Here is a 19,860-nt window from a genome sequence, read left to right as displayed (position 1 = left end):
TGTCACTCACTACTTTATTCTATATGTGTGCAAAGCTTGCTGTTAAAAGGATGCCAGTGCTCGAATCATGCCTTTCAACTATTGTTCTAATATCAGCTGATAGGGCTGATATTCTCCAGACACCTGACAGAGTTATTTATTAAACTTTAAATTATTAAAACAGTGTGTAATACCACAACAAGGCCAAATAAAATGAAGGACTGAAACATATTGAGGAGCCAAATTGTGACAATACTATGTTTCCCCCCATGGACCGACGTGGATATTACAAATTTTTCAGTTAGACTGGGCTGGTAGACCATGAAAATACCTGAAGTTCACTGGGAGTCAGTTTTCAGAGACAGATCGATTAGAATGATTAATATCTTAATGTGGTGGAAAACACTATATAAATAGAGAAATATGAAATGTGTGCAGCAACATAAAGGTTTATTTTGCTGAGAAAAAGGGGAAAAAAAACTTAAGAGGTGATCGTTTAAGCTCCATAACATACATAGATATCGTTCTACCGTATTTTTTAAATGTTATGTTAAAATGGTACAATGTCTCTAATAGAGACATTGTACCATGGGTTTATTAAAGGGTTTATTAAAGATAAAAAGTCAGATATAATCACACATTGTTGCTCTGATGGGTTACTTAGATAAATTTCAGTAAGAGCAAAACCCCACTAACTGTCAGAAACTGTTACTGTTGAATCAAAATTGATCAGAGAAGTAAAAAAATGTCAGAACGAAGCATTCAGGAGTCAGTAATTATGCTTAGATCACTTCTGTTTCATAGTCCAAAGGTAAACAATCTGAAGAGTCTCTGGATCCTAACATCAGCCCAGAGATCATGAGATCAAATGGATCTGAACATCTGGAGCAGATGTGGATGGAGGATGGTCAGCTGAGAGGTGAATCATGGAGTTTGTCTCCTCTGAATCATTGATGTTTATCTTTAGGTCCATTGATTCATCTGGATCCTTGGTTGGACCTGGAGGATTCACAAGACACTGGATTCAACAGTGATTGAACAACAAAACACATAATAGATCCATTATAGACATTATATATAACACGTACCATTGGGACGTCCTCCAGGCGGTCTATACAAACATACCCAGAGATTAGCAATCAACACATTAGCAACCATGACACCAGCAACCAGACCAGCAATCAAGAGAAGTAGAGTTAATATGGCGACTGTAACTGAATCCCGAAAGTCTCTCTGCGGCTGTTTTTCATCTGAAGGAAGACCAAAAGTGTTTGTTTAAACAAAATCTATTGCATATGAAGTGTTCCCAACATGACATTGACGCTAATGCAGCTCATCAGGTATCAGCCTAATTTAAAATGCAGTTGCATGATGGGAAGTTATTACAGGAAACCTTGAATTTATATTTTGTGATGAATCTCAGAACTGCTTTTGCAGAAATCTTTCCCAATAAGCCAATCTGATTATCATATTGATTATCCCCAACATGGTGTCCATTTTTAGCACTGCAACAGCTGAAGCACCTGGAGGAGACATGAGTCATTTTAAAAAAAATGTTTGTTTTTTACACCAGGCATTGGTGGAGGGAGGTTTTCTGTGGCATCCAGCTGCATTAATGTTTCTAAACTACATCAGAAAGATTTTGGTCACAGGACAAGTTTGTCGTTGGTTCTTCTTTGACAAGGTAGCATTTGAAATACCAGGGGTTCTCATCAGTGTCGCATTTCAGAAAGCTGGGTTGGTAGATATTCAGAGTAATTTCTAGGGTAAATTCCTGCATACCCTGGCTTTTTCATTTCAGAGAGCTCAGAAGCCTTTACCCTGGGTCAAATTATGACAACAGTTTACTCCGTGAAACAACTGTGCTACTGAGCAAAGGTGATTAGGCTAACTCTGAGTTTTTTTCTACTTCTAAGCTGAGAACTGTACAAAAATCTGAAAAGGTGAGTCCTTTTCTGGAAGAGACTGTATGCAGGTGCACAAATACTACGCAGAAATCTCTGTCAGGAGAGGCTGACCACACCACCATTAAATGTCTAATCATTTCCGGATTAAAATATCTTGAAGCATTACCGTTTTGCACCACTGTAAATGATTTATCTTAATATTCTCAGCCGAAACATTGTTTTTTTTTTTTTTTTGAGGGGGGGGTTTGCAGCTCAAGTGGCTTGCTTTTTATGACAGTAGGCTGACAGGAAGGGGGTGGAGGAGGGGGAGAGACATGCGGCAAAGGACCACAGGTAGGATTTGAACTCGGGTCAACCACGTTGCAGACTAAGGCCTCCGTATATGGGTTGCACTACCCGCTGCGCCACGAGCACGCACATGTACATCACTTTTCTAGCACAAGAGGACGCTCCCAGTTCTGAACTATTTATTTGTGCAGCGCTTCGTTTTTATGCCAACAGTAGCTTTTTAATGATGTAGGTGGTGCAGAAAATCTTTCAGAGCCAACTGCTGTGCCGTTACGCTCTGCTTTACATTATTAAATGTTTAATAAATAACTCTCGGTCTGTTAGGTATTGTTCAGTGAATACTAGCCCATACAGCTGATATTAGGACAATAGTTGAAAGGCATGATTCGAGCACTGGCGTTCTTTTAACAGCAAACTCTCCACACATATGGAATAAATGAACGACAACTTCTCTTTGAGTTCAAGAATTATTCAACCGAAATAAATTTTACATCCAGAGAACCACTATAGAATGTTGTTTATCTGAATTACCACTATATTTCAATCAACAGATCCTCTCTGCTAGGCTAGTGAAACTTAAGTAAAACCACTAAGCCGACCCTGCATGTTTGTAGGTCACTCCAGAGCGGGTGTCCCTCTAATGCTGCTGTTGAAGAGCAGCGTGCAAAAGAGAGCGTTTGGGGATTTATACAGAGGCGCCCTGTTTTGAGAACCGTTCCCTGAGAGCCTGTAAAAGTCACATTTCAGCAGTTTTAAACTTTAGTCTGATTTTATTCCTCATTGCTTGATTGCACAACACAACTGTATGTTGTGCAGTCAGGAATGTCAGTAATGCCCTTTAGTTATAGTAGAGTTAAAAGACGTTCCATGGTCAGAGAGCCACACGATTAATAAAAGAACTAAACAAAATGAAAGCAGTAATTTATTCTGCATCAGATTTTGAGACTTCCAGCTCTAATTTTAATTTGTATATTTTAGTTTCCATTCATATATTTCTGCCCCACTCAGCGTTGATAGGATGCTGAGTTTAGTTACCCGGTTGATATCACCTGTTCTGAAACCAAAAACGCTGAGTATGAAAGAGTGCGGTAGAAAGTGGTTGCTTTCTACTCAGGGTAGATCAGCCATTCTTTCTGAAATGGGGCCCAGAACATCAGCGCCTCTTTAGTTTCAGTTTCTATGTTTAGATCGTTTTGTTCTCTTGTTGATGAGTCAGAAAACTAAAGGCTGGCTCACACGGCAGGATTTTAAAATAGTCGGTAGCAGATTTTCAAAGCCGGAAAAAGAGACACTCATTGTCCGGTCAGACAGCAAGCACAACACATACTAAGAGACATTCCTGCCATGCGTGGTGTGTTAAGAGTTATCTGCTCCGCTCGCAAGGACGTTGGCACCGCTCCAACCTCACATTTGGAAAAGGAGGTGAGGGAAACCTTGATAGAAAAAAAATCCATCCAACTCACCTCCATATCATCCGTTAAAATAACTCCACCAACGATTGCCATTATTCTTCCTCGTCGTCCAAGTTTATTTTCTGCAAACTCACATTTGATCTTGGGAGGTTTCGCTCTGACATCTGAATGATCATAAGTGAAATGTGTTTGTATGTCGTGCTTGCCGTCTGACCGGACGCCACACATTGTATGAGCAAACCTGTTTTATTTACCACTTTCTACCATTAAGTGTGGTGTCTCTCAGGCTATGAAAATCAGACAACTATTTTAAGATCCTGCCGTGTGAACCAGCCTTTGTTGCTCTGAGGACTGAATGTCTGCAGCCAAGTCAGTATTACAGGGACAATCCTTTTAGAAACTAATTGATCTACCTTGACTTAAACTCACCTGTAACATTCAGTTGAAGAATGGCAGAACCCTGTCCATAGTCTGTGTTCACTTGACATTTGTATGGTCCAGAGTCTTCAGTCCTCAGTCTGGACACATGGAGTCTGATTCGTCCTTTTCTGAGGACATCTTTGTCACTCTGGACTCGTCCTGAAAACTCTTTATCTAAATGCAAAGAAGCTTCAACACCTGTAGATACATGAAAAATTACTGATTTCTTCTCATCTTTAATAAGTTGACAGTAGATGACAAGGGAGGAGGTAGAGGAGTCGGGTCTGGTGGTGAAGGTCCACTCCAGAGTGATGCTGTGGTTCTCCTCTGCCTGATAGGAGCTCTGTGTCACATTCACTACAAATGTTGCTGCTGAGGAGACAGAGAGGGAAAGAGAGGAGCAGACACACTGAGACCTGGAACATGGGAGTCTTTAAACTACATCTCTAGAGCTTTCTGTCCCATGATGCTCTCTGTGCTGTCAGAGCTCTGCTTGATGCTCTTCAAGTCAAACTGCTTGATCAGATGCAGCTGGAGGATTGAAGTGTTCCCTTCACTGACAGACTTTTCACTGATTATTGATGGATTTAGACTGAACAAAGAGAAGATGGAAACTGACCACAGAGACATGAGTTGAGGATGATGAGCAGCAGGATCCTGCAGATCATCTTCTCCCTGTGAGAGGAGACAGAGGAGGAGAGTCAGCAACACATCAGCTCCAGCATCAGCAACACACAACCAGCAACATCTGCAGTCTGACTTCATCCAGTCATTCAGCAGCTAATCCTCATTATTAACCTCTTTATCAGACACTGCTGCTCACCAAAACACTTTCTCTCTGAACTCAGAGGTTTCAGTCAGAAACTTGGACATAAAGAGCAAAACTGCTGAGTCAGGACTTGATGAGGGGGAGAATTCATCATCAGCCCAGTGAGGTTCTACTGGACCAGAACCACATCAGCCTACAACCAGCTCAGTCCAATCTACAAAAACATCTGGCAAAGCAACAAATCCAACCTCCCAGCTGCTCCTAATTTTGGTGGAACATGAGAGTGGGAGATCCGCTCAGCTAAAACAGCTCTCTACTCCAAACCGGGATCAGAAACTGTCATAGAGGAGGTCCTTCGAACTGTGCTCATCAGGATTGAGGCCATATTAAACTCTAGGCCCCTAGGATATGCTTCCAAAGATTTAGCGGATCCAGACCCAGTTACACAAAACTGCCTTTTGATGAGGCGACAAGGTGGTTCCTTACCCCAAGTTTTTTATCTGGAACCTAGGCTGCTGAGCAAGAGGTGATGAAGACATTCACAGATACTGGCTGACAGATTCGGGACAGCATTTTGTTAAATATTACCTGCTGGACAGCAAACCAGGGGAAAGTGGCAAAATCTTTCTCCAGATGTCAAGACTGGCATGATGGTGATGCTGATGGATCCACAACTACCACAGTTACTGCGGCAGATGGGCAAAAAGTGACCAAGGTTTTTTCAAGCAAACACTGCTGAGGTCCAGATAATGGATCGAGTCTATGCAAGACCTTTTACCCAACTCCAGAGAGCCACGATTTGCAGGGCAACTGTGACCACCACGGTCCTCCCTAGAGTGGCCTTTCTTGGGAACAAATTTGAACACAAATTTGGGGACAGCTTTGTGAGAAAGAAAGCTCGTGCGCATGCGCTGTTCGGAACTTTCCAGTAGGAGACGGGACTGTAAACCAGAATGAGGTGGTTTACAGTTTACAGTCGTGTACGTACTTGACCAATAGAGTAAGTTATGCCAAGTGTTCATATTTGATAAACCTTTTTGAACTGTGTTTGGAAATGTTATAGTTTGAAAGTCCCTTATTTAATCATATTGTAATCTGCATTTAATGCTGGGTTATTCCTTATTTATACCTCGGTTTACATTCATATCATGTGTTATCACATCTAAGAGAGAAGGCGGAGTTTCCTTTCTGATGCATGGAGAAAATTCCAGACAGCCTGATGGTAATGCAGTTGTACTTATATTCAACTACTTGATGACAGCATTGTATTAGTTTTGAATCAGGAATGCTATATTTAGCCAGATTCAGATGAGTACTTGTCTGAGGATTGATTTTGCCTGTATTTAAAGGTTTGATGTACATTTATTATGCAATTTTGTATTTTATAATAAGGATAATACTTCTTTATTTTTATACTTCTTTATTTTTATTTCAGACTACACATACAAGTGTATGTGTAGTCTTTTGAAGATGGCGATGACAGAGGGATCTGTAGCCGCCGAGATGATTTTATTTTATTTTTTTCACTTGTGTTATCACCACTTCAAGTTCTTATATAGTACAAGAGAGAGGAGCTATTGGAACTGCGACCTAACCCGGGAGTTCACAAACCATGCTGACCATGGAATCAGGACTATGTCCACCCCGATCTGACAACGGAGGCTCCACTCAATCCACTCTGGAAACCAAGCAAACGGGGTAAGTGAAAAAGGAGACAGCGAGGCTGTCGGGCAGGCCTGCTGACTCAGTTAAAAGCTAACCCATACAGAATCAACACTTCCGAGCCTCACTCTAGCCAACGAAAGATCCCTCGATCTGGCGAGGGATCTTACGAGCTCTGGCAAGTTCCGGTTAGACAGTTGTGTAGCGATTTTCACTGAATTGTGGTGAGACAACAGAGTCCCTGACGAAGCATTAGGATTGGAGGACGGTCCTCGGAGGACTACATGCTGTACCGGGCCGTTCTAATGGCAGATGCTAATGAAAACAAGGAAGGAGGTCCGGCAATTTACATCCACAACTCCTGGTGAACTTCGACAAAATTAGTTTGAACCTTCTCCTCACCTGACCTGGAAAACCTGGCAGTTAAGTGCAGACCATTTCAACTATAGAGAACTCAGGTCTGTGATAATCATTGCTGTTTACATTCATCCGAAAGCTATCGCTAAACTAGCTCTTGAGGAACTCTACTGCTTTGTTACTGGCCAAATGAACAGTATTCCAGAAGCGGGTATTATAATTGTTGGGGAATTTAACCATGTTAATTTAAAGTATGTGCTCCCCAAGTTCAATGGATTTCTTAAGTTCCCGACCAGAGACAATAATACATAAGATCAAGTTTAATGTAACATCCAGGAGCATACAAAGCTGTCGCAGCCACACACTTTGGTTCATCAGATCACATCTCTGTGGACTTGGTTCCTGCCAACAAGCCACTGATCTGCAGAACCAGACCGGTGATAAAAACCATTCAAGTGTGGACACAAGAGGCCTGCTCAGCTCTACAGGACTGTTTTGAAATCACTGACTGGGATTACCTCTCGTCCTGCAGCTCCACCAAGTGACCTCTTCTCTGAAAAAGGTAAACATCTACAAAGCAGCAGGTCCAAACGTGATGTCAGCCCGGACGCTTACATTTTGTGTGTGGACCAGCTAGCAGGGGTCTTTCTAGACATCTTGGTCCTCTCCCAGCAGCTCTCGATGATCCCTGCCTGTATGAAGTCCTCTATCATCGTTCCTGTCCCCAAGAAACCAATCATGACCTGCCTCAATCGTCCCATCGCTCTTACCCTCGTCATCATTAAGTGCTTCCAGATGATCCTCCTAACGTACATCAAGGACTCCATCCCTGCTGGCCTGGACATCCTGCAGTTTGCCTACATGGAGAACCTCTCCACAGAGGACACTGTCTCGTTAGCACTGCACTCAACTCTGGTCCATCAGCAGCAGCCCAACACCTATGTTAGGTGGTGCTATCCACACCTCTCTGCTCCTGGATCATTGACTTCCTCACCAACAGACCCAAGGTGGTGAGGATAAGGAACATCTGCTCCACTGATCCTCAACACAGGAACGCCGCAGGGTTGTGTCCTCAGCCCAGCTCTCTTCACCCTTTTCACTCAGGACTGTTCTGCTGTCCACCCCACAAACACAGTAGTGAAGTTTGCAGACGACATTACTGTAGTCTCATCTCCAACACTGATGAGACACACTACAGGGTGGAGGTCAGCAATCTCACACGGTGGTGCTCCAGGAACAACCTGATCCTGAACACCAGTAAGACCAAGGAGGTAATAGATTACAGGAGATCTAGGAGGTCAGAACACATACAGGGGGAGGTGGTAGAGAGTAAGGTTCCAGGGCATTCACATCTCCTCTGACCTCTCTTGGACTGTGAACACCTCCCACCTGGTGAGGAAGGCCCAACAATGGCTCTTCTTCCTCAGGAAACTGAAAAGGTCTGGACTTCCCACTAAAATGCTAAAGAACTTCTACAGAGCCATCATAGAGAGTGTTTTATGTCTCAGCAGAACTGTGTGGTCTGGGAGCTGCACAGTACAGGACAGGAAGGACTTAGCACGGGTGGGATTGCCATCTGCAGGATCTAGGCTCAATTTATGTATAAAGAGTCCAAAAAGGGCCAGATGCATCTCCACTGATCCCCCCCACCCAGGCAATGTGCTGTTTGCTCCTCTCCCATCAGGTAAACGCTTCAGAAGCCTCAAAGCCAAAACAAATAAACTTAGAAACAGCTTCTTCCCCAGAGCTGTGAGGGCAATCGCCCCCTGATGGGAGACAGTGGTCCAACAATTTTAAATCACCCCACTCTTACTAGCCGTCATACATTACAATCACCATAATGTTACTACCTACTTGCACACTATTGTCTCAGAATATCTAAATACACATTGCTGTAAACAAAGCCTCAAATTATCAATGTACTATAAGCACCCTACTACCTCATTATCTTTATTTGTGACTTTCCTGCTCGCAAAAAAACTGTAACCATTGTTCGTTGCATGTTTGTTTGTCAGTCGTTTTTTGCCTTTATTATATGCTATGTGAACTGGAGCAGCCAAAGAGAAATTTTGCTGCGGTTTTGCCGCAAACAGAAACAAAGCAGAGATTCTATCACTGATTTTAGCCTTAGGTAAAATAAAAAAACATGAAATTGCATGTAACACCGATGATTCATCACAAACCAGTCCATTTGGAAGAAGGCATAATATAATAGACTTTGAAAAGCAATACATAAGAGGAATATAAGGTTTTAAAAGAAGGAAGGGGCAAGGCTCATTTTAAGATTTTAATAAATGTATAGGGTAGTTCACTGCTATTGTTTTCATTCGGGTTTTTCGCACATGTGCGCCGGACTGGTAGGCAAAAAGTGAACACAATGGCGGACGCAAGTAGGGAGTAGTTCTCCACGTATTTTTCTTCTTTAGATAACGTATCACAAGATCGTTTTAAGAGTAAGTTGATGGTTGATGGTATCAGATTGCCAGATCCACACAGCAAAAGCCTGAAGGGACAGAGCGAGTCTGTGAAATGCTGCCAAGTGTTCCGTACCGCGACATATACAGCTGCCTTATAAACACGCAGGCCAGTACACACGAGAGAGCATGAAAGCCCCTGAAACCACTGGACGGCTACAATTATTTTATATCTGGAAAAAGGCTCCAGCAACCCTCGTGACGCCATGAGGGATTAAGCGGGTCAGAAAATGGTTGGATGGATGTTCAGACATGTTTGTGTAACAGCAGAAAGCGGCGTCGAACACAGGCCGAGTGCGTCTCAGCAGAGAGAAAGACCCGCCCGGTAGGTTAAAAACAACATTGTTCACTACGGATTATTTTGGTGTTTTTGTCTTGTTAAAATGGGTGGGGGTGTCGGCGACATTGCAGCGTAAACACAGACATACTAGCGCACGTAAACAGGGGCGTAATGGAGCCGCTGTCTGGAGCAGCAGCCGCTTCTCCGGCCCCGTGTAGCGATTGCCACCTCCCCTCCGCCGCTATTTAAGTAGAACAATGACTAGAGCAGAATTAAGTTGTATTTACCAGAGATGAAGTGTAGACTGCAAATTCTGTCGTAGTATGATGGCCCCCCCAGGGAGTGTCTGCCTGCGCTCTTTTCATTGAAATTATCCATTTCTTTCTTCTTTCTTCGTCCTTCGGTAAACGACAGAAACGTACATCCAACGATTTGGAATGCCTCTCTGTGCAACCGACAGCACAACAAGTCGTAGGCATTGTTTAGATTCCAAAAATAAACTTACTAAAAGTACGCTCTGAATCACCCGTTTTGTCATGTAGTAGACGAGAACAGTACTGTTTGCCTACCCGCGGGACCCGGATGTAGCGCTGACGTCACGCGTGAACTAGTCTATAAAACGTAGGTGGAATATGTGCTGGGTCAGCGTGTTCTGGCCTTAGCTCCAACTAACCGACAAACACATCAAACAGTAAACCACAGCAGACATACTCACCGTTTCCCCTGTTGCTGTGAGTCCAACGATGCTCGCTGCTCCAGGAGCCTGAAAACCGTTTAGAGGACCAAACAGAAAGCAGCAGCAGTCCTGATAGGAGCTCTGCAGACAGATCACGTCAGACTGGAAGAGAAGGCACCATCTGCGCTTTCTCTTAAAGTCTGTCAACTGAACAGGAAGAGCCATTATAAAAACTTCCTGAACAAAGTTTTTAGATGTTTGTCAAGCATTGCAAGCCTTTTTGACCGTTTTGCCTGGATGTGGCTGAATGAACGTCAACACATTTGCCATGCCAATGGTGTTTTCCACATGTCACAGAGGAATGTTACAGCATTCTCCCCCTGTTTGTCAACTAATCAATCATGTCATAATCCCACCTGAGATCTTCCTTCTTCAGTCACGGTTCAACAAACTCAAACTGAGTCACGAGGATTTCTCTCTCTCCTCTGGTTGATCAAAGAGCTCCACTGTTTGTTCCAACTTTTCACAATTGTTAAAACAGCAAACATTAATTATTCTTGTGAATAAATAACTGCTTTCACTTTGATGGGTGCATTTTTTTTTTTTGGAATCCATACTTTTTATGTTTCTAAACACAATTTCTGCCAATAAAGCAGATTTTTATTGTGATTCACCTCTGGCCTTGAACCACACAAGGTCAAAGGTCAACACACAGATGTCAGAAATTAAACCCAAAGAGTCAGAAGTGATCAAAGTTCAGTTTAATGACGAGACAAATAACCCAGTTAAAGGTGCAAACAGGTTAGTAGGAGATTCCCATCAGCAGCAGACAGAAAGCCTCCAAAGGTGGAGGGACTGTTGTTTTCTGCTAAATCTACATGAACAGTGATCAGATCTCCCCACCAACACTAAACCCTTCAAACCCTCCCACTGCTCCAGATCTCCTGAGGAAAAACACCAATCCTCAACCCTGATCCTCTGGGTTACAGGAACCAGACTTCATCGACTTGTTGGCTTCCCAACAACTCTCTGCTTTTACTGAAGAAGCTTCTAGTTATTTATCACTTTAATGATCATAAATTAAAATTAAAACCTGTGTTGCTCTGAATGATCAGAACAGTTCTGACCAGAAGAGACTGAATAGAGACATTCATAGAGTGATGGTCTGAAGCTGCTGTGGTCTGAAACCACTTCACTTTATCTATAGCACATCAGTTCACATCATGTAATCTCAAGCGACTTTACAAAAAATAAGAAATAAAGAAACATCTTTAAGATGGGTGGGGCTGGTTCTGGTAGGGTTCCTCCATCATGGAGCAAACCATGAGAAATATTTTGGTGGTCTTGAGCGTCGCGTAGACGCTGCTAACTGACCGCAGTGACAGAAGCCTTTCTTATAGCTTCCAGGTGGATGGAGCTCCTTGAAGGCCAACATCAGGGATCTGGACTGGATGCAGGCAGCTAAAGGTCACCACTGATGCTCCAGGAACAGACAGTGAGGGGTTGTTATAGGTTGATTGAAGAAGGGCCAATGTGTTTTATATATATATATATATATATATATATATATATATATATATATATATATATATATATATATATATAGGTAACTTGGGGTTAAGTGCCTTACCTGGGGACACATCAACATGTGACAGGGGAAAGCTGGAATGAAACCCTAAATCTACTCTATCCACTGAGTCACAGTCGCCGTTTGAAGAGGGCTTACAGCAGCAGCTGGAAGACCAGTTAGGAGTTAGTCAAGTTGGAGATGATCATGGACTACATTTAATATAAACAATAAATTGTAATCGTAATTTTACATCATAATTTTCCTCCTATGCATTAGATTTTAGATAAAGGTTTTCTCTGCTGTTATATATGCATACATGTAAATTATATATTATATGAACATGTAAAGAATAATTTACTGGTATAAAATTCAAAGATTAATTGTAAACTCGTACACTCGAACGCACTAAACAAGTACATAATAGCGCAGTTGTATTTATTTTCCAGTTCCTGATCTCGATATATGTGTAATCTCACACACTGCAGATGTGAGGAGCAGCTCAGTTACAAGAACTCAGCTGATTTACAGGAACAATCTGCTGCTATGACTGAGTCCTTCAGGAATTTCAGAAGCAAAAAGCCTCAGATTTGTGTTTTGATTAGAGTTGATGGTATGTAGGCTGATTTTGATCTAATTTCCTTGGTCCTTTGAAATAAGCAGCTGGTAAAAGGAGTAATTGCTAGGTTCTACGTTGACTGCTACTGTAACACCCACTGGATGTGTCGGTTTTTATTTTCAGAAGGTTGGCTGATAAATTCAATTTATTAATAAAATAAATCAGCTTCATTTCACTGTAGTCTTCAAAAGAGTCAGAAATGTGCTTCTCATTTTGGGAATGAATTGAATTGAGATTTCTAGATACCAATTTAATAATGCTTGGAATTTTCCAGAGATTATTACTACGAAGAGTTTATTTTTTATTTTTCCTTTTGTTAATAGTTTAATAAATGTGATTTTACCTTAAGGGAAGCTGATTGGCACAAAGAAAAGTCTGCAGAAACTGGACGAATTGAACTCTGAGCTTAAATCTTCTGATGGCTCCAGTTTCCACTGAGAGGCTTTTATCCAGCAGCTTAGGGATGAAGGAAGGTCCAAGCAAGCGGTTGCTGTAGGCCGCCCGTAGGCCTCTCAAGCCCTTCCCAGATGGGGGCAACAGACCCTGGAGTCAGACCCACCAGGCGCCCCACTCCGAGTGCCCCCAGAGCCCCAGGAACCCCTCCATCCAGCCACTGCACCCTGCAGGAAGCAACCCACCGCCCCCTATTCCACTAAGTGATGGTGTTGATCAGAGGAGCCCAAAGAGACCAATCAGATGTGGATGCAGATGCTGTCTCAAGATTAATATGATCCAACAAAAGATCTCTATACTGATTTATACTGAGATTTTCTTTACTTTTCCAATTCATGAGGATAGTTTTCTTTGTGATACATAATGCAGTGAAAACCATGTAAACTATTTCTTTTTCCAGAGGACTTTCCTCAAAATTACCGAGCAAGCAAACTGATGGGGAAGGTGTAATTTTACAGCTCCGGCACTTTGATAAGTCCTTACATATGTGTCCAGAACCTCTGGACTGGTGTGCATAACCATAACGCATGAATATAATTATCAGGATGATTGCCTATGCAGTGAGGACAGATATTAGATTGTGCCAAACCCATCTTGAATAATCTTTGTCCTGTGTAGTGTACTCTGTGAAGGATTTTGTATTGAATTAGTTGTAAGTTGGTGTTTCTAGTCAATTTCAAAGTTCTTAGACATGTCTGAGCCCAGACGTTTTGTTCAAAGGTGACTGATAAATCCTTTTCCCATTTCATAATAGGAAGAGATATTGAATCATCTATTTTAGTCAGTGTCCTGTATGATTTAGACCAGGGGTGTCAAACATACGGCCCGCGGGCCGGATCCGGCCCGCCGAACAATTTAGTCCGGCCCTGTGGCTAAATGCATTTTTTTTTTATTTATTTTTTTTTTTTTTCAGTGTCCTGTCTGGCAATGTGGCAATAAGATGCCAAAAAGAGCTCATCAGATTTGACTTTCACAAGTGGACAAGATAAATGGAAGAGAATGATAAAACAATTATTGAAAAAAACATGTACTTTGTTTAATTGAAAATATGCAGTTCCTATATTGTCCACGCTGTGTTTTAATTAGCAGATTAAGCTTCAGGTGTGGAAAAATTCAAATAATTTCTTAATTTTTATCTGTTTGATGTATTTTGTCATGCAGGACAGTGTTTTTAAGTTCCAAAAAATGTGAATAAATGTTTTTCAACATTGTATAATCACTGTGATCAGTTCTTATGCATAATGCACAAGTAAATGTTTAACTGAGTAAAAGTATTGTTGAAATTGCACATACTTTTCTTAAAAACGCTGAGGTTATTCATAATATATTGTGTAAAAGTGAAATTAACTTAATATAAAAATCAACAACAAGTCCACATTTATTAGTTCTATTTAATCTTGCAATGAGTTTACTCGTGTGGCCCTCTTGAGATCAGATTAAGCTGTATGCGGCCCCTCAACCAAAATGAGTTTGACACCCCTGATTTAGACAGTAGTTTGGGGGGGGGGGTTAAATCTAGGAACTCTAATATATTAGTTGGGATTTGTAAACCAATATGCTTATATTTATTTCTAATTATAGATTTAAGTTGTTCATATTCCAACTGGGGAGTTTAAACGGAGACCGCAAACTGAGCTTGGACAAAAAGATTGCACCCGCTGATAAGCAAAGCAAAGATGGAACAAAGAGAGAGGAAAAGGATGAAAAAGTTGAAGAATTGACTCACAGCGGAGTCTCCACGGACCACAAACAACAAACAACAGCCAAGTCACTTTCACAAATGCATGCACATACAAAGAAAATATTCAGCAAAATAAATCCAACTTCGTTGTGGAGTAAAAAGCATTAACCTACACCTACAAAGTTCCTACACTTGCCCAGGCACTTCTAAACACCCTGTGGGTGAAAAAGAAATAAAAGGGGAGAAACCCGTTACTTTGAGGTGATTCAGGAGTGAAGTCCCGGTGTTGTGCGCAATTCTGTTCCCCCATGGAAATCTGTTTCCCCTGTGTCGGGAGCGCGCAATGCAGCGAAGGGAGGCTGGGCTGAACACTGTCACGTGACGTCCGACAGATTTCTCAGTTAAAACCAAAAATTAAAAAAACTCAACTCAAGGTTTTAAAATTTACTTTAATCGGTAGCAGTTTCCAAAATTATAAAATAAACACCGGTCATCTGGCAAAATCACGAGCCACTTCCCGAAGCAGTCACGTGGTACAGCCGGGCAGCGAGGCTTCAGACGTCATCGTTTTCGGCTCCTCCCCTAAATGAAGCAAGCCTCGATACGCGTTTTACGGAAACTCCCCCTCCATTACTCGACACACGCCTCGAAGCCTCGGCTCATCACGTAACATCACTAGTATCCTGATAACTGCTAAACTGACTAGCCGCCCAGAAGAAGTTCTGCTCAGAGTCCTGGTGTTGCTATGAGGCCTGCTAGCCGAGCAGCACTTAGTGAGTGTGGACTCTCTCTCTCAGGGCCGTCAGATCCTGCCATCACCTACATCCCTGACCTTCTGCAGTCCTGTACCTCCGGTCTTCATCATCCAGCATATTTAATTTAAATAAAACTCTTAAACTTTAGTCCTGTGTGCGCTTCCTGAGTTCGTCGGTAAACAAAACCCTGACAGCCTGGGGCTAATTAATAAATCAGATGTCAGGCTGCAGGTTGTGGTGGAAAAACATATTTTTAAAGTATATCTCTTTAAACATTGAAAGATAAAATTTCCACATTTCAACCAAATCGTCTGTCCATAAAACAAGAAACCTAAAAAATAAATGATGTTTTATCTGCTCTATTGTCCCTAAAAGTTTCCCTTTCTTCATTTCTGTCAAATCAGTCAGATCAGATTTTCCTGAAATGTATCCCTCTCTTTAACACTAAAATATACAATTTAATATTTTTAGTTTCACTTTTTTTATTTCAATCTGAAAAACTCACAAGGAAAGGAGAGGCAAATAGAATAATTTATTGATACAATATTTTAAGACTTTGGCGCTCAGACCTCGGCAGGAAACATTTACGCTGAATTATACTTCAATATGAATAAGCAGGTGTATGAGAATAGGAATTATCCCCCAGGCCTGAAACTGGTGGTGGAGTGGAGATAGAAGAAGTTTGTTTAGTCCGTATGATGATCTGTTTAAGCTAGATGTCCAATTTGATAAACACAGGTTTGCATGACTGTCCATGATGAGCAAGCTTGAAGCGACTGTGGAGAGGAAAAACTCCCCTTTGGGAAGAAACCTCTGGCAGAACCAGGCTCAACATGGCGGTCTTCTGTCGGACCGATTGAGATATGACAGCGAATTCTGTAGAGTTCAGGAGGAATTACACTCTAATAGGAACAAGGTTGTAGGAGCACATAGGAAAGCCAGATGGAGCTGCTATGATGGTGGAGAAGGGGATGGAGGTGGGTTGAATCCAGTCATCAGAGTCCAGATCAGACATCGCACAGCGACTGCTTGCTTGCTGGGTAGAAGCTGAGCTGGAGTTAAAGTTCTTTTAAGACGGATCCAGGACGCTGATTGGCTTCGAGGAGGAGCAGTTCAAAGCTGATTGGCTTGCGTCGGAGGCGAATGAGTCCCTGATTGATGGAGGTAAGCAATGATTTTTTTCAGTCTGAATTTCCGCTTTAGCTCCATTTCTCTCTCTGAGCAAGAAGGAAAAATACTGAGCAACTGTGCTTGTTTAAATAAAGTGAAATTTTAACATATGAACAATAGACTCTTTTCATGTGATTGTTAAGTTTTTATTTGTTTGTGCAAAAGGTTTGAAAAAATATGTTTTTATATTTTCACAGAAATAAGAAGAACACTGCAGAACCTTAACAAGACAGAACAGAAACACTTCCTGTTAAACTACCGGTGAGCAACTGGGGGTTGAGAGCTTTGCTCAAGGGCACACTGACTGATCAGCAGATTGAAACCAGTCTGACTAATAACCATCTGACAGCAGATGATGATCCTCATCAGAAAGTGGAAAAGCTGCTGCTGAAGTCAGCTTCAGGAGTTCAGGAAAACATTCAATGATTTGCTGGAATCAGTCACTGCAATGAAAACTCTGCATGAAGCAAATATTAAAGCAGAAAAAGCTTCACAGATAGAAACAGCAGCAGTCCTCCAATGGTTCTGATCAGGTTTCCAGGTCTGCTTGTAATTGAGTTTGCTCCTGTGGAGATAAACGGGTCAGTTTTATTCATGGAAGTAGAAAACGATAATAAACACAGTGACGATATTTAGAAAGGATTCTGTTTCTCACAACAAATAGCAGAATAACAAAGGGAACAGTTGATAAAGCTTGAAATAATTAACTATTAATTAATTATTCATATTCAAAAACTGGGATACAGTTTATAAATCTTATTCATCTATTAGATGGAGACATTTGCTCATCAACACAGTTCTCTGGATTTTAACTATCAGTGAAAATTATAAAACGTTCTACTCACCAGAGACGTTGACTTGACAGGGTGCATAACCCGTAACATAACCAGAACCATCATCAACCGACACATGACACACATACTCTCCAGAGTCTTCAGTCCTCAGTCTGGACACATGGAGTCTGACTTCTCCTTCTCTGAGGACGTCTTTGTCAAGCTGGACTCGTCCTGAAAACTCTTCATCATGAGGCTCTTCCACCTCAACACCATCTAGGAGCTTATACCAGATTAATATTTTCCTAGGAATTACAATTCTGCAGTAGATTTGGTACTCCCTCCAGGGTCGATCAGGTCTGGTGGTGAAGGTCCACTCCAGAGTGATGTTGTGGTTCTCCTCTACCTTATAGGAGCTCTGTGTCACATTCACTACAAATGTTGCTGCTGAGGAGACAGAGAGGGAAAGAGAGGAGCAGACACACTGAGAACTGGAACATGGGAGTCTTTAAACTACATCTCTAGAGCTTTCTGTCCCATGATGCTCTCTGTGCTGTCAGAGCTCTGCTTGATGCTCTTCAAGTCAAACTGCTTGATCAGATGCAGCTGGAGGATTGAAGTGTTCCCTTCACTGACAGACTTTTCACTGATTATTGATTGTTTTAGACTGAACAAAGAGAAGATGGAAACTGACCACAGAGACATGAGTTGAGGATGATGAGCAGCAGGATCCTGCAGATCATCTTCTCGCTGTGAGAGGAGACAGAGGAGGAGAGTCAGCAACACATCAGCTCCAGCATCAGCAACACACAACCAGCAACATCTACAGTCTGACTTCATCCAGTCATTCAGCAGCTAATCCTCATTATTAACCTCTTTATCTGACACTGCTGCTCACCAAAACACTTTCTCTCTGAACTCTGAGGTTTCAGTCAGAAACTTGGACATAAAGAGCAAAACTGCTGAGTCAGGACTTGATAAAGGGGAGAAATCAGCAGCAGCCCAGCTGGGTTCTACTGGACCAGAACCACATCAGTTAAAGCAGGGTTTACTAAGTCCTCATGAAGGTTTGTTTCTGGCTGATGGAGGTAGGAAAGCATGGATGAAATCAAATGGATCCATAAAGACATCAAGCAGTAAAACACAGCAGACATACTCACCGTCTCCTCTGTTGCTGTGAGTCCAACAATCCTCGCTGCTCCAGGAGACTGAAGAAGAGAAAGAGGAGCAAAGAGAAAGCAGCAGCAGTCCTGGGTGCAGCTCTGCAGACAGATCATGTCATGACTGGAAGAGTGGAAAACATCCACACTTCTTTTTATTGCAAGAACTGAACAGGTATGATCTTGTTCTTTTCTAATTGGTGACATACCAAGGTTTGCATTCCTGTCAAGCAGGGGCAAATTCACCAGAGACAGTTTTGTTCACTGAGCACAAATACTGTTGTTCTCCATGAAAAAACCAACATTAAAACATTGCTTCCTTTTATTTTAGAATTCTTTTTAATTTTGCTTTGTGCTAACATGTCCTTTTCTGCAGGTATCAATGAAATACACCTCACTTTATTGTGGCTTCTCCTGAAGGTTAGTTTGCAGTATAGTTTATTATTTTATTATAGTTTATTATTTTTTAAACAAAGTCATACTAACAGGGAGATCTGAATCATTTTATGATAAGCTTATTTATTCTGATCGGATACATAATCATTTTACCTGATAACTCATTAATACAAAATTAATTATAAGACAAACTTGTTGCGAACTTCTGTTGTTTTGGAATGGAATAAGTTACCTAAAAACATTAAAGATTTAAAAAGCAAACTTTCTTTTAAAAGAGCGCTGAAATCTGACGTTTTAATTCTTAACCTAAATTGAAGTCTGTGTATGTAATTCATAAAATGTGATAAATTATGTGCATGTCGTATGTTAATGTTAAAGTGTTTCAATTAGACCCCAGGAAGATTAGTGGAAACTATTGGGGATCCTAATAAATAAACATATTTTAAAGTGACTTCTCAGTATTAATCTCTTGAAAACAGTTGCAATAAATTAGATGAGAAAATAAAATCTTGATCAAACACTATCGTTGCATCAAAAATATAAAAGTGTTTTCAGAGTTCAAAGGTTATCTTAACTCTGATCGACAGCCAGACCTCCGTTCTTTGATTCAACAAACATTATCTCCTCAGACAGCCTCACTGTTTACTAGATTATAGAGAATTATTATATCCTACACTATCTCTTAGTTTAGGCTGAACTCATAATGAACTATGAGGGACGATAACATGTTTCTTTAGGTTTGTAAACTCCAGACACAACAACAGGCTCCTTTTCTTAGACATCCTGAACTACAAAACCAGTTAGTCATTGTTTGAGATCAATGTTTCTTTATGGTCTGAATCGGTGGAAAATGATCTGGGAGGAAAAAACAGCCTCTTGTTGCAGAGCTGCAGTGTTGTTATTGTGTCTTATCTGCTGATTCTCCTGGAAAATTTGTTTACAGAAGGAGCTTCACTTTTACAGAACTGCAGTGTTTAATAATAGAACAGGGACGGGAGTAGTAATAGGAAAACTGTCACAATGACATTTAGCTGAATAACAATCTGGTCTCTGTGTGATGGA

At 41.4% G+C, this 19,860-nt stretch overlaps 4 protein-coding genes across 15 annotated transcripts in view; 2 read left to right on the top strand and 2 right to left on the bottom strand.

Moving 5' to 3' along the window:
• LOC110368156 (ICOS ligand) overlaps nt 1–19,860 on the top strand; it is a 502,595-nt gene that overhangs the window by 293,999 nt on the left and 188,736 nt on the right. The gene's annotated exons all lie outside the window — the stretch shown is intronic.
• Nucleotides 1–19,860, top strand: part of LOC118565833 — a 142,115-nt gene that overhangs the window by 23,895 nt on the left and 98,360 nt on the right. The gene's annotated exons all lie outside the window — the stretch shown is intronic.
• LOC118565830 overlaps nt 1–19,860 on the bottom strand; it is a gene marked incomplete in the record, with an annotated part of 395,980 nt that overhangs the window by 289,763 nt on the left and 86,357 nt on the right.
• Nucleotides 421–18,977, bottom strand: LOC118565831. 8 transcript variants are annotated; one of them, XM_036146870.1, is made up of 6 exons: nt 18,403–18,977; nt 18,141–18,321; nt 4,626–4,681; nt 4,016–4,378; nt 1,068–1,229; nt 421–978 (listed from the first exon to the last, which is right to left on the bottom strand). In XM_036146870.1, exons 2-6 carry the CDS (start codon nt 18,188–18,190, stop codon nt 836–838), a joined length of 774 nt encoding a protein of 257 aa, XP_036002763.1. In that variant the 5' UTR covers nt 18,191–18,321; nt 18,403–18,977; the 3' UTR covers nt 421–835. The 8 variants fall into 8 exon arrangements, 6 of the variants coding, with proteins under 6 accessions (XP_036002763.1, XP_036002766.1, XP_036002768.1 ...); XM_036146873.1 differs by lacking the exon at nt 18,141–18,321; XM_036146875.1 differs by lacking the exon at nt 18,141–18,321 and having other exon boundaries at nt 4,016–4,375.

The sequence above is a fragment of the Fundulus heteroclitus genome, chromosome 14 (genome assembly GCF_011125445.2).
Source record: "Fundulus heteroclitus isolate FHET01 chromosome 14, MU-UCD_Fhet_4.1, whole genome shotgun sequence".
Lineage (NCBI taxonomy): Eukaryota > Metazoa > Chordata > Actinopteri > Cyprinodontiformes > Fundulidae > Fundulus > Fundulus heteroclitus.
This window is presented reverse-complemented; position numbering and strand designations above follow the sequence as displayed.